The 27,834-nt window shown below is 45.3% G+C and overlaps 1 protein-coding gene across 4 annotated transcripts in view; it reads left to right on the top strand.

The window, feature by feature from the left end:
• ptprz1a (protein tyrosine phosphatase receptor type Z1a) overlaps positions 1 to 27,834 on the top strand; it is a 261,674-nt gene that overhangs the window by 121,826 nt on the left and 112,014 nt on the right. For all 4 annotated transcript variants that reach the window (XM_072484494.1, XM_072484493.1, XM_072484495.1 and 1 more), the window contains exons 3-7: positions 14,618 to 14,797; positions 15,087 to 15,235; positions 21,410 to 21,505; positions 23,779 to 23,845; positions 25,565 to 25,722. In XM_072484494.1, the coding sequence (XP_072340595.1) occupies positions 14,618 to 14,797; positions 15,087 to 15,235; positions 21,410 to 21,505; positions 23,779 to 23,845; positions 25,565 to 25,722 (650 nt within the window). The remainder of the gene's footprint in view (positions 1 to 14,617; positions 14,798 to 15,086; positions 15,236 to 21,409; positions 21,506 to 23,778; positions 23,846 to 25,564; positions 25,723 to 27,834) is intronic.

Genomic DNA, 27,834 nt, shown 5'->3' with positions numbered 1-27,834 from the left:
TAGGCCCGCGCCGGACAAATTTCCGCCTCGCCAGCTGGCGGAAAAGGCCTTTGGTGCCCCACCAGCTGGCGCGGAAATTACATCTCCGGGCGGCGCATGCGCGGGAGCGTTAGCGGCCGCTGACGGCATTCCCGCGCATGCGCAGTAGAGGGAGTCTCTTCCGCCTCTGCCATGGTGGAGACCATGGCGAAGGCGGAAGGGAAAGAGTGCCCCCATGGCACAGGCCCGCCCGCGGATCGGTGGGCCCCGATCGCGGGCCAGGCCACCGTGGGGGCACCCCCCGGAGCCAGATCGCCCCGCACCACCCACCCCCCCAGGACCCCGGAGCCCGCCTTGCCTCGCCGGTAAGGTAGGTGGTTTAATCTACGCCGGCGGGACAGGCATTTTAGCGGCAGGACTTCGGCCCATTCAGCCCGGAGAATCGCGGGGGGGGGGGGCCCGCCAACCGGCGCGGGGCAATTCCCGCCCCCGCCGAATATCCGGTGCCGGAGAATTCGGCAACCGGCGGGGGTGGGATTCACGCCAGCCCCCGACGATTCTCCGACCCGGCGGGGGGTCGGAGAATCTCGCCCCAAGTGTCTGTAGATTGAGCCTTTGGCTCAGATCTGGTATGTCTCTCTTGTGGGGACCATGAATTGGATTCAATTTGAATTCGTTTTTTGGAGCAGGCGAGGAGCTGGATTAGGGGTTCACCCCTGACCCACACTCTGAGCCCTGGCTTTGTAACTCTGAAAAGGTTTTTAAAAAAAGGGAGGGGGTTCCAGGATTCTGATCCAGTGACAGTGACAGCGATATATTTGAAATTTGGATTGGTGTGTAACATGGAGGCGAAGTTGCAGGTGGTGGGTTCCCATGTATATGCTACCCGCGGTCTGCTACATGGTAGATGTCATGAGTTTGGAAGGTGCTGTCTCAGGAGCCTTCATGAGTCCCTGCATTGCATCGTGTAAATGGCACACACTGCAGCCACTTTACGTTGGTGGTGGGGGGAGTGAATGTTTAATATGGTGGATGGGCTGTTTTGTCCTGGATGGAGTCGAGATTCTTTAATGTTGTGGAGCTGCACTTATCTAGGCAAGTGGTGAGCATTCCATCACACTCCTGACTTGTGCCTTGTAGGTGGTGGACAGGCTTTGGGAGGTGAGGGGGGAGGGGAAGAGTCGGGAGGCAAGTTCCATTTTGCCTTGAAGAATTCAAGTTTCATTTGTGATTCCCTTGTTGTTTAAGGCAGTTTCCCTTTAAGGGACTGTCCCTTTAATTTGTCCCTTTACTTAGTTATTTATATTCATCAAAATAATTGGAAGCCAAACTCCCAAGCATTGCATTCCAAGGTTCAAACTTACATCGAAATAATAGAGAGGTGAAACAGATGTGACCCTCAATGCAAGGCGTTATGGTGAAGTCGCTCATCAGTCACCCCGTTCAAGGGGGGGTGGGGGGGTGGGGCAGCGTCTTGTTCTCCCATGGTGTTAGAATGCAGGTCCATTGAACAGACCCACCTGTCCTCACTCCTCACCCTTGGGTCATGTGGCCCACTGAGGCTCTCAAGGATCGAAGCACTTCATTCAGGTGGAGTTGAAAGGAACAACTAGGGAGAAGTGACTATTCTGTGACAGGGGAAAGATTGAGGCTCAGGGGGAAGGGGCTCACATTGGGGATGTGCTTGTGCGGGTGTCCAATATCTGGAGAGGGCTGTAGGTCAGGGCACTGCCAGGACTCCTCATCACCCACTTTGATGTTCTCTTCCTTTCGGTTTTTGATTCTGGAGAATCATGGAGCCAGTCAAGCTGGCAATTCTTTTGATTGCGATCGAGCAGCAGCAGCTCCACAGATGTGCCGCTGCACACACCCAGGAACAGCGCCCTGCAGTGGAGGGGGAGGTACAGTCCGCTAATGTTCCGGGAGCAGGGCCACAGTTGGTGGAGCCTTGGAGGAGTCGCTACCGGCCACGGAAATTCCGGTCTAGGACTTCCTATCTCCCAGATGTCAAATATCCAGGGGCGGAGAAGCCTGCATCTGTCCCGGGGGATGGTGGACCACCTGTGCCAGATGATGCAAGCGTTTGCGCCAGATGGACTGGGAAGTCACCCATTGCTTGTGGTCCTTAAAGTTACTGCCACTCTGAATTTCTCTGCCAGAAGCTCCTTTCAGGACAGCATGGGTGACCTGTATGGCATTTCCCAGTCAGCAGCGCATAGATGAGCTATTTGCAAAGGCCCACATGATCATCAACTTGGACCAGGACCAGGCGAGCAAGGATGCCAGGGCTTCACCCCCCGAGAAGGCATATCACCTCCCATGGTTGGGGGAGGGTGTGGGTCTCATGCCAACAGTGGTATGTCTTTACTGTGTCATCAGTGTAGGGAGTGGGAGAGACATAGCACTGCCATTCTCACACTCCACGAGGATGAAGCGCTGAGTGTGCGTGGGGGTGGGGTGGGGGGGGGGGCTGTTTGTGGAACATAGCGCCATGAAATGACACTATGGGGGATCTGTATGAGTGAACAAAGTGATTTTTAGTACAAGTGCGTTATTACAATGGTGACTTGTCTCTACTAATGCCTAGATTCAAGCGTGCCACTGGATGTCGATAGTTTCTTATTCTTTCTCACCCTCCTGCTACACTTAGGTGTATATCCAGGATCCACAATTAAGGTTGAGGTGGCCTGCTGCCTTCCACGCCCTGCTGTCTGAGATCATCTTGGCTGGAGTCCCCTGGGAGGCCTGGACCGTGAGGGTCCGGGACCACTTTCGGGCTCTATCAATGTTGCAGTGCTGCAGTGCTGCCCTGCTCTGTGTGCGGGGCTGGGGGGGGGGGGGGGGGGGGGGTGTCGCTGACAGATTGTCAGATGGGCTGGACACCGCCAAGGTCTCATGAGTGGAAGGCCCTGGGCTGTGCTCCTGTCGATCCTCGCCTTCGGGTGCCCAAAGCCCCTTGGCTCCTCCATGGGCAAATGGAGTGAGATCCAGAAGTCCTCTGGCACTGACACTCATGGATTTCCACCCATTCCTGCACCATGCAGTTGAAGTCCTGCTCCATGGAGCTCATGACCACACCATTGAGATCAAGAGCTGGACCCTGGAGCGGGCATCCGTCACCATGTGGAGTGCACGTCCTGTGCCAATGTCTCTATTATGGACACCATCCTCACAGTGTTGGCCTTGGTTTATTGGAATGACTGCACCACCTCCTCAGACAGAAGGCAATGGGACTCCTACAGCCGGCCTTGCAGTCCAAGGGAGATGCTGTCTTGCCTTACTGATACACATGATTCTGCCTTTGTAGCTCCAGCAGCTCTGGGACAACCAGACCCAGGGGCATATCATTGGCCAATGTCTGAGCAGAGTCCTGGGCTCCGGCATCCTTCTGAATGCCGGTTTTCTGGGATGTTCCTTCCTCCTCTGCCATCTGTGGAACTTCAGCTGTGAGATGCTCACCAGTGAGTGACCCAAAAGCCTGTTTACTAGTTAATCTCACTGAGGTGTGAATATCTGCCTGGGTGGAGGGTGTAGGTGACAGCTCTGACGCCACCTCTATGCTCACCTCCAAGATGTCTCGCTCGGAGATGCTTGTGTCCGTAGTGTCCAGAGGGTGCGAGGATGGTCCGGGCTGGTCAACTGATTGACCTGTAAGGGAAGTGAGATGGTATGAATGCATCATGGGGGCAGACTGTTGGGAGAAAGTTAACTCGCATGAGGCTGCACCATAGCCGCAGGTCTTAGAATCATAGAATCATAGAATTTACAGTGCAGAAGGAGGCCATTTGGCCCATCGAGTCTGCACCGGCTCTTGGAAAGAGCACCCTACCCAAGTCCATACCCCCACCCTATCCCCATAACCCAGTAACCCCACCCAACACTAAGGGCAATTTTGGACACTAAGGGCAATTTAGCATGGCCAATCCACCTGACCCGCACACCTTTGGACTGTGGGAGGAAACCGGAGCACCCGGAGGAAACCCACGCAGACACGGGGAGAACGTGCAGACTCCGCACAGACAGCGACCCAAGCCGGGAATCGAACCTGGGACCCTGGAGCTGTGAAGCAATTGTGCTAACCACTATGCTACCGTCTTGATGGTTCTCACATTTGTCTGCTGCCCCATCTCGCCCTCTGCACAGGCGCATTCCTGATCCTCGCCAGCCAGCTCAAGGGCTCACTCGTCATCGCCATTAGGCTTCTCCGCTCTGGCAGGCTGTGCCCGCTCAGGTCAGTTGTGCCCTCGTTTGTCCTGCAATGAGACAGATAGGATATTGAGGGCAGGAGTCCTTCTGGGCCAGATGGTGATGAAGGTTGGCACGAGTGGGATATGAATGGAAGCAGGGTTGTGAGGAGATTATCTACTGGGAGAAACATGTTGCGTGATGTTGGGGAGGAAGGGCCACATGTCAAGTGTTGGGAATCCGTGAGGGTTCACTGTGGAGATGTGATGGGTGTATGAAGGGGTGCAGCAGAAGATCTGAGGGGGTAGACTTACACTGGCTGCATGAAGAAGGTCATTCATCTTCTTCCAGCACTGTTGCCACATCCTCTCAAGCAGTGAGCTGGCTCGCACTATCGCAGCCACTGCCTCCCAGGTTGACGACCTTGGTTGATGTTCATCCACGTGACCGCAGGTAGAGAATCTCATGCCTCTGCTCCATACCATCCAGGAGTTTGGTGAGGGATAACTTTGTGAATCTTGGTGCTGTCTTCCTGGCGGCCATCTTGGACTTGGACACAAGTGTTGGGGAGGCATTTAAAAAAAGCGTCCCATTGACTACGGCGATTAACTTTTCCTAGGGCGAGCCAATCAGAGACAAGCCGCCATGTGCGCGTTGTGAACACGTGGTGGAAAAAACATTTTGTTAAAGAGGCTGAATATTCGGCAAGATTTCCCACTGTCGATACCAGTGGTTTTCTCACTGGTCTGCTCACTGGAACCGCCACTTTGAAAAAATATGGTAAGATTCTACCCAATGCTTCAAGTCCTGCGGTGTGTCCCCCTTACTCTGCTCTGTTGCCCTTAAAGGGACAATCACCGCAAGGCCACAAGACTTCATCAGGAGACTGAAGCCAAATGTTTTGCCTCATAGAGCAGTATTCCACTTTAACCCATCATTTCCCTTTTTTAAAAAACATTTTAAACATCATGATGGCACACAGCTGTTTACAATCGACAAATAAACAGCTTTGTATGTTATTACGTGTTTGTATTGAAATAAAATGGCACGTAAAATTAATGTAATTATCTCTGGGATGTGGGTGTAAATTCAGCTCAGCTTGATTACTTCCTCTTCTCTACCAAATGTGCGTTTTACAGGCTTGTAATGTGCCACTTATATTGCTGTGCAGAACACAGCATTTAAAAAGCAAGTTGATAGCATGGTGCCTCATGCCTTGAGCTGTCATGGAAATATAGAATGATGTGTGGGACGTCTTAAGAGTATTTTGTCTCCTTTTTATCCATATTTTGATGTTGTAACTGGAAATACACAATGCGTGTCAAGAAGATTTGTTTGTTGCTTTGAATATAGCTGTTGTAATCCAATCTATCAGGAGAACAGATTCCTTTTCTCAGTGATGTACAAGGCAATTGAACTGCACACATGTGAAACTTCACTCAACTTTCTCTCCTTCCTCATGAGTGCGATAGGACTGAAATAAAGTTAGGATCCCTGTTTGGTGAACTCAGAGGCATCTCCTTCCATTTATGATATACACAATGGACAGCAAACAATCATCACTATGTTGCTCTGAAATTATTTTTATTCCAATTCTCAACATTTTACAAAAAAAACCACACCCAACATACAACCTCGCCCCCCCCCCCAACTTAACAGTCGATGGTAACTAACTCCAAAATGCAAAATGAACAAATCCCAAAACTTGTGGGACCCAACCCATTATTGCCCGCCCCCCCCCCCCCCCCCCTCCGCCCCCTGAGGGCAAATTTCACCTTTTCCAGGGCTAAGAACTCCAATTGGTCCCCACCTGCCACGCCGACCCACAAGGTGGAGAAGCTAACCTCAACCACAAAAGCATCGACCTACGAGCAATCAGCGAGGTGAAGGCTAAAGCATCTGCCCCCGCACCCATTTGCAACTCCAACCAGTCCGTCACCCCGAATGTGTCCGCCTGGGGACTGGGCTCCACATCTACGTACAAATGGTGCTGAAAACAGACTACCAAAACCTTTCCAACTTCAGGCGTGATCAGTACATGATTAGCAGGACCCTTCCCACACCACTCACAAACGTCCCCTACCCCCTCAAACAGCCGGCTCATCCATCACTTGGTTGGATGCGCCTTGTACAACACCTTCAGCTGTATCAGCCCCAGCCTCGCACACGAGGTCGAGGCATTCACCCTCCGCAGCACCTCGCACCACAATTACTCCTCCAATGCCGTCCCAACTCCTCCTCCTACTTAGCCTTAATCCTGTCCATGGACAAATTATCCTCCTCCAACATTCTCTCATGAATCGCTGAGTCGGCCCCCCTCCCCAACGCCCCCCCCCCCCCACCAAAATATTGATGGAAATATTATGGTATTCATAGTGCCACTTCTTTGATGTTCAGGGTTTTTCTCAAGACCCTTGTGCTTGCTGCTGAAAGTATATCTATTGGCAGATTCTCAGATCCTATGAGCTCTTATATAATTTTCCGTATGCAGTGACTGGGTGTATCCTGCCCTGGGATGTACACCAGACGTGGACTGCCACCCATGACATGCTAATCTCTTCATAGAGGTGAAAAGCACTACAACGCCAAACCATGTAACCCAGCTAAAACTCCTTAACCATATCTATTGTATGATATTCATTTTTTGTTAGAAATTTTCCAGGATCAAAATAATAGAGTTTCAGAATTCTCATGGACCCCTTTGCAAAGTCTTTGCGAGCAATTTAACTTGAAATAAAACGATGTCTGGTTTTGGGTGTATTTAGCTATTCAATGGCAACTTTGCCATTTTATTTGGCCTCGGGGAGTTTTTCTCTGCCGAGGCAGTACTCAGAATCATTTCCTGTTGGCGAGCCCAGAGGGAAAGGCTCCTCGCAGACCGGAGCACCATTTTCCCTAGCTGCCCTGGGAACATTCTTTCACCCCCCCCTCCACCTGGTTTCGGACCTCCTGGGCCGGATCCCTGGCAGTTCCAATCTAGCATTGGGCACCATGCTACCGCCAGCCTAGTACCCTTACAGTGTCCTTGCCAGCCTGGCAGTGCCACCTGGGAGTGCCGCCAGGCTGGCAGTGCAAGGTGCCTGGGTGCCAGAGGGAGTGTCAGGATGCCACCCTGCCCTGCCCCACAACCGGGGCCCCCAATGTCCTGAGAGACCCCCCTCCCCCAGGTGCCATTGCGACTGGTCCATGTTTGAGGAAACTAGTTCCAAATGACCCCCTGCCAAAGTCTTCCAGGATCGGCCGTTAAGTCGCTTGTGTAGGCAGAATCCCGCAAACGCATATTTAAATTAGCCTGATGGTGCCCATCTTGTCTTGCAAATAGCCTGTCTTGGAAATAGTGGACACTTTAAACGCCAAAAATATTTTCCTTGATCAAATAATTTAGTTTAAACAAGCGAATTAAAGCGATGAAGATTTACCGAGATATATTTACTCCAGTGAACTCCTCAAATATTAGAATCAAAGTTTGTTCCTTGCTGAACACGTTTCTTTGAGTAAACCTCAATCCTTTGAGGTGAACAAGTTTAAAAAAAAATCAATTCTAACTTGCTCGGCAGAATAGACATGAGTTACTAGCTTTCTCCAATCGTTTTCTTGGTTGCTGGACAGGTTTGCTCTGGTTGGTTTTCTGCATGCTGCCTGAGTGTTGCGTCAAGCAGGCTGTTGTTTTCAAACAGTTTGCTGACACACAGGTGAGACATGCCTCTGTTTATCGTTTCTGAGACCAGGGTTAACAGCAGTTTCAACTGACTATAAGTGCAGACAACTGACAGCCCGAGGGAACATTGGCGATCTGCCAGCTGCAATCTCACTCGCTAACTCTGGGTAGAATTTGAGTACTTGATTTACCTGCAGGCGCTAATACCAGGAGGGCAAAGGTGAACCTAAAAGAAACAGCAGCCTTGACTTCTAGTTGAAACATTCCACTGTAGTTTCAATGAAAATCTGGAACTCAGTTTTTTTGTGTGCAATATATACTGAAGACAGTACATCGTGGAACTGGTAGAATAAAATGGAAGGGTTGAAACTTGGTTACAATTTACAACTGACCTGACGGTTCGTCTCGCTTATTCAGATGCTGACTGAGATACTGTGCAATGCCAGTGTTTTATCGTTTTTATTTCAGATTTGCAGCATTTGCCACCTTCCCCTTAACCATCCTTGTGGCCGTGCTTACAGATCCATCATTTCCCATCATTATTCCTTAATCTCCAACAATCGGTCATCGAAGGAAAAGATTACATAGCCAGGTTACAGAAGCATTGTCGTCTTTTAAATGGTACAGGAAGAGAATTTACATGTTGTTGTCACGTAGGCAGGAAGTAAACATCACCAAAATATATTGTGCCTGACGTTTATTCGCAAGGAATTTTTAAATTTTAAATTTTGTTGCGAGGAAATTTTTTTTTCCAGGCCTCATTTCATTTGTTGACTGCTGATTCTGTCATTTCTTTGATCACATAGAATGTAAACACCAAATTTACTGGGATTGAGCTAGATCTGTCACTTTTTTTGCTTTTGTGCTCGTTAAGTTTGAATACTCAGACGTGTTTTCAATGTGGAGCAATGATTGTCCTGTTAACTGGTTTACGGTCGAGTTTGATGTTGTCTCATGTCTGACATTAGCCCAAGTCTCGATTTGCATAACCAATTGCAAATCCTGCACACAAAATCCGTGTTGAAGAATGAGTGCAGACATCAGCTCTGTGCTGTGCTCGCTTGTCTTGAAGGCAATTGACTCTGCTCTCTTCAATTGTTGAACTCGCTTGATGTCAGAGACTTATCCGTTTTGGTCCGTCCGAGGTTGCTTTTTCCGATGCATTGGGATCTAAAGTTCTGAGCTCGGCTTTCAGATTGCCTTTATCCCTACGTTTGGGACATCCTGTGGTACAGGCTCACAGGCTCAACTGGCTAAAGAGTACTGTTACCAGGTGAAGCTTCCCAAATTTGTTAACCTGGGTGAGATCCCTCAGTTTGTTACTGTCTGGCTGGGATGCCCCCATGTTTTTATGCCTGGGTTCTGAGGCAGCTTTTAAGCAGACCTTTATCCCAGTCTTGTAGGTTCCTGGAAGGCAAATCCACAAATCTCTTTGACGTGACACACAGGATATCTCTTGCTGAGATGATATTCATGTCCCATTATGTCCCATTGTCTCCACTGGAGATGGCAATTAGTTTCTGGATGGTTTATCAGTACCTTTTGTCTGGAAACAGTGTTATTCCCATTGACTTGCAGAGTATCACCCTCAGCAATTCAGATAAAAGTTGACTTTACATTCTCAGTCATCTTTGGATTGTATGTCCATTGAAAAAAAACTCACAGGTCTTCTTCAAAATTCATTATTTCCAGATGTAATTCAGGGTACCGAAGCTGTACTTAGAGGTACGTTGGCCAGCAGGAAAGGTTCCTTGCAGATTAGAGTGCCTATTTGACAGCCCCGATTTGTCGTCCCCCCACCCCCCCATTCTTTTAACACCCCCTCAACCTTGGGGAGGCGCCTGGGAACCTACCTCATTCCCCCTCTACCTGGCAGGACCTCCTTGGGCCTGACCACTGGCAGTCGTTCTCTGGCACCCTGACAGTGTAGGATGGCACTGCTAGGGAGCCTTTGTGGCATTGCCAGGGTGCCAGGTTGCCAGTGCCCAGGTGCTCACATGCCAGGGAAGTTCTGGGGTGCCACCCTGCCCTGTGCCCGACCACCGGGGGTCTCCAATGGCATGGGAGGAGCCTCCCAGTTACTGATATGCCTGGTCCATGTTTGTGTGGACCGCTATTAAATGGCACTGTCATGAGGTGTCCCAGGTGCAGCAGGTGAGTCTGGTCTCTGGGTATTTAAATTGGCCATAAGGTTCATTTAAATATTCCAATCTGGATCCCAGCAAGAGCGGGATCCAGGTCGTGCCGGGTGGAGTGAGTCGGGTGATTCATTATCAGTCCAACATAGAGCCAGATTTGGGGCTCGCAGGGGATTCATCCGTTGCGCCCGAATCTGAGCCAGACACAACAGGGTTGATGAATTGCGCCCTCAGATTGTGAGGTATCTGGCCAGGGAAGGGTTGATGCAGGATCTATGTCTTCGACAAAATTATTTGCAGGTCAAAGTGTTCTGAGGCTTAGGTAAAACGATCAACAAGCAGCTGTATCCTCTGGAGTATGTGCTACAAGAGCGCAGTCGTCAGCGAACAAGAATTCACTCAGTGGCTGGCTATTCAGTAACCTTTGGGCAGGTTTTGAGCCTTTGTAAGTTGAAGACATAACGATCTTTCCTGAATCAAATGTGCACTCCTGTGTCAAGATCTTGGGAGTGTGTACTGGCGCATGGCCGAGAGGTGTATGACAAACCGCTCTGGAGCCAATACGCAGCCTTTCTTGCACCATTGGTGATGTATCACTTTGATGTTTCACTTTGCAGCACGCTCGGCACCATGCAAATTAGAAAATGACACTAACCATTTTTCAGGGCAGCCATATTTGTACAGAAGCTTCTAAAGGCATTCCCAGTTCACTGTGTCAAACAAATTGGTCCGGTCAATGACCACTATTGAGAAGTTCTTATTCAGTTTGCATGCCTATTTTTGAATGTGAAGAGTTGCAAAAATCATGGGCTGAATTCTCCGATTCTGAGACTAAGTGCTGACGCCGGCGTGGGAACACTGCCGTTCTACGACCGAAACAACTGCGCAAAACGGCCGCCGATCCTCCGTCTGGTGGGGAGCCAGCAGGCTGCGCTGTGCAACATGGCGCCGGCCGCGCACGGACCCGGCTTACCAAATAGTGACCTCCGTTGGCCAGGCTCCCACCCCCGGACCATCTCCCCACCAGTGCCCCTAGCACCCGCCAAAGTGGATCGGCTGCCCCCTGACTGTGGCAGTGCTAGACTTAGTCCTCAGCCGCCATGCCGAGTTCCCGAAAATAAATAGCCTGAGCGACCGACGCCGTCGGGAACGCGGCCCATCGAGGGCGGAGTATTGGGGAGACGGCCTCTGATAATGTCCTGAGGCCGTCCCGATGGCGTGCGGCGTACTCCTAGAGTACGCTGTTTTGGTGGGGGCGGAGCATCGCAAAAGTAGCACCGCCCCCGATTTTGGCACCAACGTGGATTATCCGGTCGATTGCCGAACGCGATTTTGACGTCAGAGACTGGAGAATCCTGCCCCATGTCATCAAAGTAGAGTACATTCCCTCTATCTGTTTCACAATTCTGTACCAACAATGTTCTCCATCCCCAAATTTGGAAGCACGCTTATCACAAAAGGTGGATATTATTTACGTCAGATAGTTCTTCTGGGTGAAATTTTAAACTCACATTTTTGTGATGTGAGTCACAACGAGTTGTTTTTTATTCTTTGAAAGGATATGTGCATTTCTGGCTCCAGCAGCATTTATCACCCATCCCTATTTGCCCTTGAGAACATGATGGTGATCTGCCTTCCTGAACCGCTGCAGTCTTTGTGGCGGAGATGCACCTGCAGGGTTTTGAACCAATGTCAGTGGAAGTATGGTGATATAGTTCCAAGTCAGGATGGTGTCTGACTTGGAGGGGAATTTGCAGGTGGTGGTGTTCCCATGCATCTGTTGCCCTTGTCCTTCGAAGTGGTAGCGGTCGCTGTCAAACAAACTTTGGTGAGTTCCTGCAGTGCACCTTGATGGTACACATTGCTGTCATGTAAGTCAGTAGTGGAGTGAGTGGCGGTTGGTGGCAGTGGATAGGGCGCCATTCAAGTGGGCTGCTTAATCTTTGATGATGTTGACCTAACGTGTGGTTGGAGCTGCACTCATCTAGGTAAGTGAAGTGGATTCCATCATATTCCTGAATTGTACCTTGTATGTAATGGACAGGCTGGTGAGTTACTCTCTGCAGAATTCCCAGCCTCTGACCTTGTATCCACAGTATTATTATGGCTAATAGAGTTCAGTTTCTTGTCAATGGTACCGCTCAGGATGTTGATAGTGGGGAATTCAGTGCTGCCATTGATTGTCAAGGGACATGATTGGAATGTCTCTTTGATGGAGATAGTCATTGTCTGGCACTTGTGTGCCATAAATATTACTTGCTACCTATCAGTCCGAGCCTGTATGTTGTCCAGGTCTTGCTGCATGTGGGCATGGACTGCTTCAGAGGTGCCGCGAATAGTGCTGAACATTGTGTGAAGATCAGCAAACGTCCCCACTTCTGACCTTATAATACAGAAAAGGTAATTAATGAAGCTGCTGAAGATGGTTGGGCCTCGTTTCATGGGGCTGTGCCTCTCAAACATATCGCATAGCAGAAAGCGAGAAGGCATTCATAGCAGCATTGGACAGGAGTATGTAATTTATCTCATTCAACCTGCACTGCTGCCATTCAGGAGATTGTAGCTGATCTGTGACTTAATGTTTACGCACCTTTACCTCATATCCCTTTAAATCTTTGGTTAAGAACTATCTCTCAATCACTGTTTTAAAAATTAACGATTGATCTAACATCATTTGGTGTTTTTGGAAGAGAGGTTCAAACTTAAACCACTCTTTGTATCAGTCATGAAGCCAGGACCTAAGAAGTCGAAGTTACAGGCTGGTCAACAATTTAGCTTTGGTGTGCCAGAATCCTATTAGTGCAAAAATATATCTTGAGTCTTGCAAACAAGATCCTGAAGGGTGCTTATTTATTAAATTGAATTGCCCCATGCCGGAATGAAGGACATTTTATACATAAACCGTAATACTCAGTCATGGGCATATGTTTTTACTGCAGCTAACTGCTATATCAAGCCACAGCACCACAGCTTTGTCAGCTTGAAAGACACAGTGGGGATTATTTAAGTCAAGGCACAGTCACTCAAGTTAAGTTAACTAACTGATTTTTATTCGAGGATAATGTGAAAACAACCTGTTGGGCTGGATTCTCGATTTCCCTAACTAACCGCGTTTTTCTTTTTTTTAAATAAAATTAGAGTGCCCAATTCATTTTTTCCAATTAAGGGACAATTTTCTGTGGCCATTCCACCTACCCTGCACATCTTTGGACTGCGTGGGTGAAACCCACGCAAACACGGGGAGAGTGTGCAAACTCCACACGGACAGTGACCCAGAGTCGGGATCGAACCTGGGATCTCGGCACCGTGAGACAGCAATGCTAACCACTGTGCCATCGTGCTACCCCAACCGCGTTTCTCTTGGTGGTGCGCCATTCGCTGGTGGCGCGATTCTCTATTCCTGCCACTTGTCAATGGGATTTCCCATTGAAGCCACACCAAGTCACCGGTAAACATGTGGGTGGGGGTGCGCTGCCAGTCGGAAAAGAGAATCCCAACGGCTGGAGAATTCCGGCCATTGTGTCTAGAAGTTCCAGCTTTATACATGGTAACTGAGTCACATTATTTGAACGTATGGCAGTAATCTCCCTCATTTACTTACAGGTCTATTCATAATCATTTGTTCCAATGTGCTTTGCCAAAGTGTATTATTGTACATCTGACCCAACTCAGTGTTCTGGCAAACCTTTGTGTTTCTTTTGACTTCCTTGGAAAGAAACAAGCAGTTCCAACCAAATAACTACCCTTAAGTTGTGACTGATGTGTTCTTGTTTCATAATTGATTCTCGCATAACTGTCCGTCTCCCTCTGCCTTTAAAATTCTTGCAGGGTCTGACCCATAAACGCAACCAGAATGGTTGATGCTGGGGTACTGAAACTAGGTTTGAGATGTGCAAACCAACAGGCCAAATGTTGAGTCAAATATCTGGAACACCTTCCCTAACAGCTCTGTGGGTGTGGCGTTCAGCGGTTCATGAAGGTGGCTCACGGCTTCCTTCGCGAGGACAATTAGGGATGGGAATAAATGCTGGGCTTGTCATTGATACCCACCCATATCCCATAAATTATTTAAAAATATATATAGTTGATTGTCTTTAGTCTTTAATCTCAATCCCCATCATTGCAGTGGCTCTATTTGTTAGCAATCGGCTTGCTCACACTTGAAACTCACCAAGCCAAACTGAGGAGCCTACAGTACTCCAATACAACACTTGGCACCAAAGAGACTATTATCCATGAGCAGAGGCCATTTTAATTAAACCCACTTGCCTAGCAATGAGGCAATGGGAAGTAATGACTGGCGGGTTGCAAATGCTCAATCCAATGTTATCACTTTTGGTGTCAGATGAGTTAAGTAACCTTAATTTCAAGCTTACACAAAGTAAACAATGTCTGTGGCTGTGGTTCTAATACAATATTGTGGTTCTAAATAGTGAATGAATAGCTGATTTCTGAAGTAGTTAGCCTCCTTTGATCCTCATAACATTAGTCAGCTGTTAGTACCATCTGCCATCTTTATTCTGGATTATCTTGCTGTAGCTAGGGTAATGCTTGATATCCTTGCCAAAATCGGGTCACCACTTTCAAAATACAGTATTTTAAACCAGTTAGCCGAAATCATCGACAAACGTGCTGACATTTTAATGTTTTTCTTCAGGTTACTTAAATGAACAGAAATGGGTGAAGAAATACCCGAGTTGCTCTGGTCCAAGACAATCGCCCATCAATATAGATGATGGTTTTACTCAAGTAAACATGAATTTCCGTAAGCTGCTGTTTGAAGGCTGGGAACATGAATCCAGCGGAAGTACGGTCATTCACAATAATGGGAAAACAGGTACTTGATTCATTTTCTGTTTCAATGCAATGTATTATTTCCATTTAAAATATCACTGCCCCATTTCAAGGCATTTTCCCCTATGTTTAGGGCAGATTTATCACTGCAATTAGAATTAAGATGGATTTTATTTCTTCCTATTTCCATTTCCTTAGAAGGGTCTTACTACCGAAATGCATGCCATTTAGCTCTGAATGAATATATTCTCCTGATGTCTGTTTTAATAACATATTCAATACATTTGTAGCAGGATATCTAATGGCAACCCTCTTTCATTCTTGATCTCCAGTGGAAATTAACTTGACAGATGAATATTACATCAGTGGTGGAGGCATGAAATCCAGATACAAAGCAGGCAAGATAATGTTCCACTGGGGCAAGTGTAACGCATCGGATGGATCAGAACATACCATAGATGGGCAAAAATTTCCTTTGGAGGTGATTTGCTTTTATATTTAATATTAGACTAAGGCTTACCTGCAATGATTTCAGGAGGAGACTAATGCATCCACATTGCATTTGAATTTTACCATTTATTGAAAGAAAGAAAAGATCTTCAATTTGCGTGGCACCTTAACCTACAAACATTAAAAAAATAACAGTCATTCAAACCTGCTCCTCCCTTAAATAAGATCAGAGCTGATCTTTGACCTCGATTCTGCTTTCCTGCCCAATTCCCTCTCCAGTCCAAAAGGCTTCTATCCCAGTCCTTGAATATACTCAATCACTGAGCTGGGGTAGAGAATTTCAAAGATGCGCAATCCTCTGAACGTATATTCATCCCGGTCTGCAATGGTCAACCGCTGATCCTGAGACCTTGCCCCAATATTCTCATCAGGGAAAACAGCCCTCAGCATTTACCCTGCCAAGCCCCCTCAGAATCTTCTAATTTTCAATGACATCATCACTTCTTCTTCCAAATTGCGAGAAATATAGACCCATTCTACTTAACCTCTTATCACAGGATAACTTTCTCATCTGAGGAATCAGCACAGTAAATCTTGGGGGGCAGCACGGTAGGACAGTGGTTAGCACAGTTGCTTCACAGCTCCAGGGTCCCCGGTTCGATTCCGGCTTGGGTCACTGTCTGTGCAGAGTCTGCACATCCTCCCGTGTGTGCGTGGGTTTCCTCCGGGTGCTCCGGTTTCCTCCCACAGTCCAAAGATGTGCAGGTTAGGTGGATTGGCCATGATAAACTGCCCTGAGTGTCCAAAAAGGTGGGGTGGGGTTACTGGGATATGGGGATAGGGTGAACATAGAACATAGAACATAGAAAATACAGCACAGAACAGGCCCTTCGGCCCACGATGTTGTGCCGAACCTTTGTCCTAGATTAATCATAGATTATCATTGAATTTACAGTGCAGAAGGAGGCCATTTGGCCCTTTGAGTCTGCACCGGCTCTTGGAAAGAGCACCCTACCCAAACTCAACACCTCCACCCAACACCAAGGGCAATTTGGACATTAAGGGCAATTTATCATTGGCCAATTCACCTAACCCGCACATCTTTGGACTGTGGGAGGAAAACGGAGCACCCGGAGGAAACCCACGCAGACACGGGGAGGACGTGCAGACTCCGCACAGACAGTGACCCAAGCCGGAATCGAACCTGGGACCCTGGAGCTCTGAAACAATTGTGCTATCCACAATGATACCGTGCTGCCCTTGAGAACAAATAAATCTATCTATATCATTTTACTGTAATCCATGTACCTAGCCAATACCTGCTTGAAGGTCCTTAATGTTTCCGACTCAACTACTTCCACAGGCAGTGCATTCCATGCCCCCACTACTCTCTGGGTAAAGAACCTACCTCTGATATCCCTCCTATATCTTCCACCTTTCACCTTAAATTTATGTCCCCTTGTAATGGTTTGTTCCACACGGGGAAAAAGTCTCTGACTGTCTATTCTATCTATTCCCCTGATCATCTTATAAACCTCTATCAAGTCGCCCCTCATCCTTCTCCGTTCTAATGAGAAAAGGCCTAGCACCCTCAACCTTTCCTCATAAGACCTACTCTCCATTCCAGGCAACATCCTGGTAAATCTTCTTTGCACCTTTTCCAAAGCTTCCACATCCTTCCTAAAATGAGGCGACCAAAACTGTACACAATACTCCAAATGTGGCCTTACCAAAGTTTTGTACAGCTGCATCATCACCTCACGGCTCTTAAATTCAATCCCTCTGTTAATGAACGCGAGCACACCATAGGCCTTCTTCACAGCTCTATCCACTTGAGTGGCAACTTTCAAAGATGTATGAACATAGACCCCAAGGTCTCTTTGCTCCTCCACATTGCCAAGAACTCTGCCGTTAGCCCTGTATTCCGCATTCATATTTGTCCTTCCAAAATGGACAACCTCACACTTTTCAGGGTTAAACTCCATCTGCCACTTCTCAGCCCAGCTCTGCATCCTATCTATGTCTCTTTGCAGCTGACAACAGCCCTCCTTACCATCCACAACTCCACCAATCTTCGTATCGTCTGCAAATTTACTGACCCACCCTTCAACTCCCTCATCCAAGTCATTAATGAAAATCACAAACAGCAGAGGACCCAGAAATGATCCCTGCGGTACGCCACTGGTAACTGGGCTCCAGGCTGAATATTTGCCATCCACCACCACTCTCTGACTTCTATCGGTTAGCCAGTTCGTTATCCAACTGGCCAAATTTCCCACTATCCCATGCCTCCTTACTTTCTGCATAAGCCTACCATGGAGAACTTTATCAAAAATCCATGTACACTACATCCACTGCTTTACCTTCATCCACATGCTTGGTCACCTCCTCAAAGAATTCAATAAGATTTGTAAGGCAAGACCTACCCCTCACAAATCCGTGCTGACTATCCCTAATCAAGCAGTGTCTTTCCAGATGCTCAGAAATCCTATCCTTCAGTACCCTTTCCATTACTTTGCCTACCACCGAAGTAAGACTAACTGGCCTGTAATTCCCAGGGTTATCCCTAGTCCCTTTTTTGAACAGGGGCACGACATTCGCCACTCTCCAATCCCCTGGTACCACCCCTGTTGACAGTGAGGACGAAAAGATCATTGGCAACGGCTCTGCAATTTCATCTCTTGCTTCCCATAGAATCCTTGGGTATATCCCGTCAGGCCCGGGGGACTTGTCTATCCTCAAGTTTTTCAAAATGCCCAACACATCTTCCTTCCTAACAAGTATTTCCTCGAGCTTACCAATCTGTTTCACACTGTCCTCTCCAACAATATCGCCCCTCTCATTTGTAAATACAGAAGAAAAGTACTCGTTCAAGACCTCTCCTATCTCTTCAGACTCAATACACAATCTCCCGCTACTGTCCTTGATCGCACCTACCCTCGCTCTAGTCATTCGCATATTTCTCACATATGTGTAAAAGGCCTTGGGGTTTTCCTTGATCCTACCCGCCAAAGATTGTTCATGCCCTCTCTTAGCTCTCCTAATCCCTTTCTTCAGTTCCCTCCTGGCTATCTTGTATCCCTCCAATGCCCTGTCTGAACCTTGTTTCCTCAGCCTTACATCAGTCACCTTTTTCCTCTTAACAAGACATTCAACCTCTCTTGTCAACCATGGTTCCCTCACTTGACCATCTCTTCCCTGCCTGACAGGGACATACATATCAAGGACACGTAGCACCTGTTCCTTGAACAAGTTCCACATTTCTCTTGTGTCCTTCCCTGCCAGCCTATGTTCCCAACTTATGCACTTCAATTGTTGTCTGACAACATCGTATTTACCCTTCCCCCAATTGTAAACCTTGCCCTGTTGCACGTACCTATCCCTCTCTATTACTAAAGTGGGTGGACGTGTGGGCTTGGGTAGGGTTCCCTTTCCAAGTGCCGATGCAGACTCGATGGGCCAAATGGCCTCCTTCTGCACAGTAAATTCTATGATTCTATGGTCTTCACTGTATCGCCTCAAAAACAAGCATATTCTTCCTAGATAAGGAAACCTTATGGCATTATGGCTTTACAACCAGTGAGTGCCTACCTCTTACCACAGAGTCTGTCTACCTTTGGCAGGAGCAGGAGGAAAGCAGGGCAATGCAAAAAGCACTGGGAAAGCACAACCTACAGAGGGAGGAGCAAGGAAGCATTTAGGGGAGCAAAGAGAGAGTAGGAGCTTTGGGCAAGCAGAGCACGAAGAGAGACTAAAGGAGCAAAGGAGGGCAATAACTCACAGGGAGCAGAGGGTATCTCTAGCCATCATTCACAGGCTTACTCTTAACCATGGCACCAGTTGCCCTAACTGCTGCAAGATTGGCCCTGCATCGTTTACCCCTGGAGGGTTTCTGCGGACCTCCAGGTGTTCACAAATCACAGTGAGAACCACTGATCTAGAAGCAGTTCTGGACGCATTGTAGGAAGTCCGACCTTCTTTGCTACATATTTTGATTTACCTTTAGATAACTAAAATATCAATTATGCCTCTGTTGTCTTGCTATTTGTCTACTTATCTCTGCTATCTTCTTTCTGCTGTCTGGCAGTCTCTAATATCCCAATGGTCCCCTTCTTATTTGTTCACTTTCGCCAAATAGATTCAGCTTTTGCGCTCCCATGTGATCTCTGTTTTCTCATGCTGTAATGGGATCTTTTAACACTGCCACCCTTTTCTACGGTACTCCTCCTCAGTATTTTGTAATCAGGAAGTTTCAGCTTATTGTCCCACCCTAAGGAAAGCCTCATTAATCAGTGCTATGATGTAGCTGCTTTCCATAGAAGCTTGTGTCTGTAACTTACCAATTTTATTTACATTACATGCAAGTCAAAACTAGCCTCTGGCTGTTCAGAAATCGTGCTAATTTTAATCTCTCCTCTTTCTTTTATCTTTCTTTAACCCCCAGTATCTTTGATTTCTTCTCCTTTACCTCATCCTGTTTTTCTCTTCCCTTGGAGCATTTATTTTGCTCTGCCTCCACAATATTTGGCATTCTCTCAGCGAGCACACTGGTCCCAGTTTTAATCGGGTAAAGCCCGATATCCTAACCATGCCATAACTGCCCCAGAATTGGTCCCAATTCCCTCGCAGTCTTAACCCTTCTCTCCTCTACCATAACTGCAGCCATACATCTAACTCCCTTATCTAATTTTTCTTGCAGGGTGGCATGTGACATCACTGGTAATCCATCAGTAACTCTTGAGATCTCGCTGCTTAATAGATATTTGAATTGCTGAAATTCCCTTTTTGAGGGTCCCCAAATGTATTTCTTCTTCTGTCATTGGTTCCATGGTGGACTCTAATTCCCAGCTACTTCCTCTCCAACTCTCCTGCCTCTACTCGGCAATAATCTTTACCTGTTTAGGATCATTGCCTTCTACTCCAAAGTATTTATCTATTCTGCTGACTCCTGCTATTTTATACATTTCTTCCCCATTGTGGTCAATTACTTGTTCTTTAGTGAAGCACCTTGGCTTATCTTTGTCCTGTTTGAGGTTGCTGTCACAGCTATATGAATAACAGATAAATCCGTTGTAAAATTAAAAATACAAAACCAATTACCAATATGAAAGTTCACTTCACAGTTTATGATGTTACCTGAGTTAGGAAGACGACAACATGGATTTATTCAGCATATTAACTGTGGATACATTACTGTTCTATGTACCAATTTTAGATGAACATTCCTTTAGTTGGTACCAGCCACTTATTCTGCCTCCAGTTTATTTGTCCCCTCAGAGGGCAAATCAATATTTCTCCCAATCAACCTTTGATAAATCACCCTCGTCCCCTGTTGCAGTGTAATTACAGCAGAAATTTATTTAGTTATTTCTGAGAAATGAAATACAACCCTTATCGGCAGTGTGTATGAAACCCACTTTACTGGTTAAGCAAAAATTGAATCCAGATCTATTGGGCTAAACTGATGAGCCCCAGTATGGGGAATGCGATGAATTGCAGGTCACTGCTGCTTTCTTAAACACGTCCAAATTTGACCTGGTTTAAGGCAAAATTCATTTTACTAAACTCAATTTTGATAAGTTAGATTTCAACAGATATCCAGAGCCCAATCTTTCTTTCCATTACATCTGGAATCACTTCTTCAGTTTCCCAAAGGCAAATGTCAATAAGCATATATTGGGTTTTATGATTTGGCTTCATTTTCATTTTCAGGGAATATTTTCTCAGCCCCATCTGCCTAATGATTTCAGGCATCTTTATTATTGTTGGGTAGCCAATTTGGTGTTGAAAATATTGTTAGTTTTGTGCTGTAGCCTTATGCTCCCTGGGACTTTGCTTTTGAATTACATAAATCCATTTTAGTTTAGCCCCTCGCTTGCGGCAGACGGAAAAGAATCTTTAATGCTAAGACCTGTCCTGACCTGAGCTAAATTCTAATCCTGGTCCCTGATGCAATAAAATGTTCTATTTCACTGTATATCGGTTTCCTCTATACACACAATGTTCTCATTTTTATCATTCATCTAAAATTGCTATATACAAAGCAAGTATATATAGGAATAACATACGATGCAATAGAATTGTACATAAACTGTGAAACTAAATAAATACATGTTGCATCCTTTGTTGCATTAAACTGTAACTAATGTTTGTTCCACATGCAGACGATGAGAGTAGTAATTTTTTTCTGTCAATGTGTTTTCAGATGCACATCTTCTGCTTTGATTCAGATCTTTTTGAAAGTTTTGAGGATGCAGTGCAAGGGGAAGGCAGTCTGAAGGCCCTGTCTGTCTTATTTGAGGTAATTAAGTTTGAGCGCAGTAACTACTTGAGGAAAAATCAGTGATCCTTCCTGAGGAAAGCTACGAACCATGTTGTCTGGTTAAAGGCTAATATTTATTTTCCATTTTCTTCAGATCTGCCCCACTTCTCTGATGGTATTGCCAATTCTTTAATTAAGGTGCAAGTGAGCCAATACTATCTGGGAAATTATACAAATGTCCACTCCCTTTCCCATTGTAAGCACACGTCGAGAGTACCAGATGGCAAATGTGAAGAAGATTTCCAATTCGCATCTGCGATCACGACTCCATACTAAAATATACCTATATTTATTCTTTGCCCCAAAAAAAAGGTTTGCTCACAGGCATGCAATCTATTCATTTGCACCAACTTCATGCCCTAATTTGGAGCTGAAAATTGGTACCAGTGTCTCCTGCATAATTTCACGAGCGAAATTTTATGGCCCAGTCGCAGCGAGGGTTCAAAGGCCAACTTATTTTGTCGGGACCATAAAATCCCGCTGGCGTAATATTCCGCCCCATGTTTTGGGGAACAGATCTACACTGTCACACACTTTACTTCAATGTTCAGTTCCCTAATTCACAATTATTTTCTGTTTCCACATTTGACAAGTTTTTGAAGTCCAAGTGTGGAATGGCGTGGTTATTATTTGTTGATATCTTCCTCTGTCCTCTTGAACTTTTCAACTCTGCACTTTAGATCTTAAGAATAGGGATTCTCAATTTTTAAAAAAATAATGCGAAAGAAGGGCCCAATGGATTAGTTTTTGTTTGGAGGAGTTGAAATGCGTTTAAATCTTTTAACCTGAATGCTGTAAATGCCAAAAGCGGATGGGCCAATATATTTTCCTTTTCAAGTGAATTCAGAATGGAACAATATCGTGCACATTTCCCGATTGCTGGGGCGGGGGGAGGGGGGGGGGGGGGGGGGGGGGAGGGGGGGGGGGTAGAGTGTCCACAATCAATCAATCAAAAAAATGGATGCAGATCTAATGCAACAGATTTTCACCTTTTAAATGTTTGGTCAACTTTGTGCTGACATCAAATACCTGCCAGATCACAGTGAATTTATTTTCAATTAGAGTCATAGAATCTCGACAGTGCAGATGGAGGCCATTCGCCCATCGAGTCTGCACCAAATCTTGAAAAGAGCGCCCTACCTAGGCCAAACCCCCGCCCTATCCTCACAACACCACTTAACCTTTTGGACACCAAGGGGCAATTTAGCATGGCCAACCCACCTAATCTGCACATCTTTGGACTGTGGGAGGAAACCCACGCAGAGAGGGGGAGAAAGTGCAAACTTCACAGACAGTCATCCGAGGCTGGAATTGAACTTGGGTCCCTGGCACTGTGAGGCAGCAGTGCTAACCACTATGCCAGTGTGCCACCCCAAAAGGGGAATTGCAGGAGCGGGATTTGAACCCACACCCCTAAAAAGGGACCAGAAATCACCAGGCTTAAAAATGGCAAGGAAACACACTTGTCTGGTGGCTTAGACCACTCAGCCGTCCTGACCAATGAATCCTGACCATTGAGACCAATTCGTTCTCAATGAGACTGTTTAGAGAAGTGCATTCAAATAATTTATAAAAAGTATGATTTGTCACCATTGGGTTGTCATTGTTAGTGACAGTAAAAGTGCACTGCCACCTGTCATACATTGCTGTCCTATAAGGAGTGTTCCTGGAGTTACAAGACAGATTCCCCCTCAAAGAGTGACAGGACCTTAGCATCAAATTCCTAATGCATGCTCCTGTCACACTAAGCTCACACCCAGGACTTGTAAACTCTACCCAATTATTGAAACAAAAGTTCATTGTACCTATGATTTTGCAAACATCTGCATGTCAAAATAGGTAGACACTTCAGTGAGTTTTTCTGAAGTTTCGATCCTGCCACGAGAAAAGCTTTATTACAGTATAAAGTAAGATATTTTGGTTATTTGCAACATATTACTAATAGTGACTTCCTGATAAAAAAAATGCCGACAGCAGAGCCAGAAGAGGAATGTGTGTATGGGCTTTATTTTTTTAATCGTGTTTACAAAGCACAAAAGTGATGTGATTGTTGAAAAAGTGATGTGATTGTTGAATGTGTTATGTCACTGTGTCATATACTTTAATGAGACAATTAAACAATGACAAACACTGAAGATAGGGCCTCTTTAATATCTTCCATATATATGCTTCATTACAAATGTACATCATGCTATTAAAATAGAGTGCATTAAAACACTCAACCATTGTTAAAAATGTCTGATATTTTACAGATTGGACCGGAGAACAATATGGATTATGATAATGTCATAAGTGGTGTGGAATCAGTTAGCCGATTTGGTAAGTTCTGTAAATAAATGATGATGAAGGGAACTATGCCAGCTGGCCTGGGCAGCAAGATGTGAAAAGGCCTGAGAATGCCAATTGTGCAATAAGACTTTTATTTTGTTATTATACAGAATCACAGTCACAGGATTGTGAAATAATGTTAAAAATGGGAAATAAACTTCCATTATATATAATGAACAAATGCTAACTGATATTTCTACAGTGGTTAGCATTGCTGCCTCACAGCACCAGGGACCTGGGTTCAATTCCAGCCTCGGATGACTGTCTGTGTGGAGTTTGCCCATTCTCCCCGTGTCTGCGTGGGTTTCCTCTGGGTGCTCCGGTTACCTCCCACAGTTCAAAGATGTGCAGGTTAGGTGGATAGGCCACTAAATTGCCCTTTAGTGTCCAGGTATGTGCAGCTTAGGTTAAGGGGTTATTAGGATAGTGCAGTTAAGTGGGTTTGGATGGAGTTCTCTGTCAGAGGTTGGGTGTAGACTCGATGGGCCGAATGGCCTCCTTCTGAACTGTAGGAATTCTAACCCTTTTTTTTTAAAAAGGAAGAAAATACTGGAAATATACATCAAGTGAATGAACATTGTTAAAAATGTTTTGGATGATGCAAATCCTTGGGATACAATCCTGGCAGTTACTTTGGGATCGTGCCCGACCGTGGCCTCCAGCCTGGAGTCTGCTGGTGTTTAACGAGTTAATGAAAGGGTAACTCTTTAGCATGGGGTAGTCAGGTGCAAAGCACCACACACGGGGCTTTACCACTTGACAGGAACTCCAGAGCTCCCGGCATTGGAGAGGGTGAGTGGCAGCCCAGATGTATCCTGCCAAACTCAGCCATTCCATCTGTGTAAGGAGGCTTGTTAGTTTAAAAACAAACTTTGAAAAGCAAGATTCCTTTCCTTCAGGCTGGACCCTTTACCTGGCCTGAATTACGTTGTTGGGCGACCACAGACATTTGCACCAGCTCTGCCATGTTGTTTTTTTTAATTGTTGGTCTGGTTTTTCTTTCGCTGCTTGGATAAGGTTTGCTGTCATTTCAGGCATTGCAGTGAATCGGCTCACAGACATGAGTCTTCTGGAATCCAAAATAAACAATACACAAGCAACTTCGGGATCTTTAATCTGTGTGCAACACAAGCACATTTTTACACTGCAGGGTTCACGCCACAAATAATTGTCTCATCTTTTCAGTTCCATTTCTTATTTACCACAAATTAATAGGCTGTGGTCTTGAAGTCATGCAGTGGGATAATGAATGTGAATCTGAATATATGCACCTGCAACTCAGTTCATTTGAAATGCTTTCAGTTCAACAGTGAAGAGCAGAATTAAAGGTTAGCACACTGAGTGCTTGCAACTGTTTACCTCGCAAGGTAAACTCAAAGCCAGTGAGAGAGAAGTCATGGGAAATAGAACTCTCCTGGTCGCCAATTTGTAAAACTGGGAGTCATTTTGACTCTATGTGTTGGTGCCATATGCATGCTAGTTAAATCCATTGGAGCAAAATTGTGAGAGATTTTTTTTTTAAAAGGCTCCAAGTATATATTAATTAATATGGGCAAAAGTCAAAATTATCTCTTGTATTCCTTGGATGAATTCATTCCGTTGAATGAAAATCTGCTCATACCATCAGCATCGGTGCTGAAACTTGTCCGTTAAAGCGGTGATTGTTCTCTCCCTTAATAGATTTTCATCCAAGATTTTTCATTGTTTTAGGAAAGCGGGCTACAGTGGAGCCATTTGTTTTATTGAACCTTCTTCCAAACTCCACAGACAAATATTATAGTTACAACGGTTCCCTCACGACTCCTCCTTGTACTGAAAACGTCCAATGGATTGTGTTCAAAGAAACAGTTCCCATTTCTGAAAATCAGGTAAATTCAATTACTTTTCAACATTTAAGTTGTAGTTTAGCAGCCGTGTGACTTGCATACCCCGTACAGAAAAGTCAGAGGATGTGACAGAAATAATAATCTGTTTTATACTACCAGCAAGAGAAGAGGGAATGCAAACCCTTACTTTCCATAAATATGTTTCCTCTCCCTTTTGATGCCTTTCACTATTTAGATGAGGAGACTGCTGCATTATGAAATTGTTCAGCGAACTGAGATTTCACATGTACATTTAGTCAGCTGTAACTGCAGAGCCCTGCTCCCTATTCCCAATCCACAAATTACCACTCAAGCCAATTTCAGAGCATTGTGTGGGGCAGATTCATGCGGCAGAATAATTGCTGAGTCAGCATCTAGAACTACCCGACTAGTAACCTCTTCAAAAAACTTTGTCAAACACTATTTCCCTTTTGAAAAACCATGCTGACCTTGTCTGATCACACTATTATATTTGAAGTGCATTGTTAAATTCACCTTAATAATATTCCAACACTTTACTGATTACTAATCTCAAGCTAACTGGTCTGTAGTTCCCTATTTTCTCTCTCCATCATTTCTTAAATAGCAGTGTCACTTCCAAACTGCTGGGAATGCTCCAGAATCTAGAGAATTTTGGAAAATCTTATCCAGAGCCTCCACTATCTCTCCAGTTTAGAACCCTGAGATGTAGCCCATCAGGTCCTCTGGATTTGTCAGCTTTTAGTCACTTAAGTTTCTACAGTGCTATTTTTTTCTGCTGATATTAACTTTTTCATTCCTTTTAGCACCCAGTTTAGCTTCAGTATCTGGAATGCAACTTCTTTCTTCTACCAGAAGAACAGCCACAAAATATGTGTTCGATGTCTCTGCCATTTCCTGATTCCCCATAATAATTTCTCCGGTCTCTGCTTCTGAGTGACCAACAGTTACTTTAGCTACTCTCTTCCTTTATATATATATATATATATATATATGTCTAATGTTGTAAGAACTTATTACAAGTTTGTATATATATATATATATATATATAATATATATGTATATATATACTTGTAAAATTCTTACAATCTGTTTTTATTATTTCTGGTTAGTTTATTCATATTCTTTTTAATTTTGTTATCCGCTTTTTGGTGGCTCTTTACTGGTTTCTAAAACATTCCGAATCCTCAGGATCGCTGCCAATATTTGCAACTTTAAGCCTCTTTGTCATAACCTGGGGTGAAGCAAGTCATGGGACACTAATGAAACCGTAAGCAGTCATGGGACAATTATGAGACTGGGGGATTGATATTATTATGGGGAATACACACTTTCCTCCACTGAGGGCAGGGAATCTACATCCTGTATAAAATTGGAGGGCCATGAACTGTAAGCTGGCTCCTGTAGTAGAGTACCTGCTCTGTACTCTTGTTCTGTTGTATTAAACCTTTCACCTTTGACTCAACCTATATGGCTCTGCGTGGACTCCTTTCCGGACCTTAAAATACTCGTATTCTAATCTAATGCTAACTTAATTTCCTGACCAGGTTAAAGTCCAACAGGTTTGTTTCGATGTCACTAGCTTTCGGAGCGCTGCTCCTTCCTCAGGTTCCTTCACCTGAGGAAGGAGCAGCGCTCCGAAAGCTAGTGACATCGAAACAAACCTGTTGGACTTTAACCTGGTGTTGTAAGACTTTGTACTGTGCTCACCCCAGTCCAACGCTGGCATCTCCACATCATTAATTTCCTGAGTAAGCAATGGGTAGATCTTTCTTGCTGAGTTTTATTTTACAATGAAATGTATTTTGAGCATTTTTAATTGTTTCTTTACCTGTTTCCCACTGTTTATTTTAAGCCTTTTAGTCAACTTACCCAGTTCTCCCTCACACCTATGTAATTGTCTTTGTTTACAATAGGTTCAAGATAAATTAACCTTGTTAAGTTTAAGATTCTTGTTTGTGATTGGAGTGTGATCCTTTGAAATGTCACATGAAATTCAACTGAATTATGATCACTAATTTAAGCTCAAATAATTATGCTCAAATAATTTATTGTTTAATGCATTATTGTTAGGGGATCTATAACTACACCACCAGCATTTTCTGACTCTTGCTATTCTTAATCTCCAACCATATG

The sequence above is a fragment of the Scyliorhinus torazame genome, chromosome 19 (assembly GCF_047496885.1).
Source record: "Scyliorhinus torazame isolate Kashiwa2021f chromosome 19, sScyTor2.1, whole genome shotgun sequence".
NCBI lineage: Eukaryota > Metazoa > Chordata > Chondrichthyes > Carcharhiniformes > Scyliorhinidae > Scyliorhinus > Scyliorhinus torazame.
The sequence above is the reverse complement of the archived record's forward strand: the minus strand, read 5'-3'. Positions and strand labels throughout refer to the sequence as shown.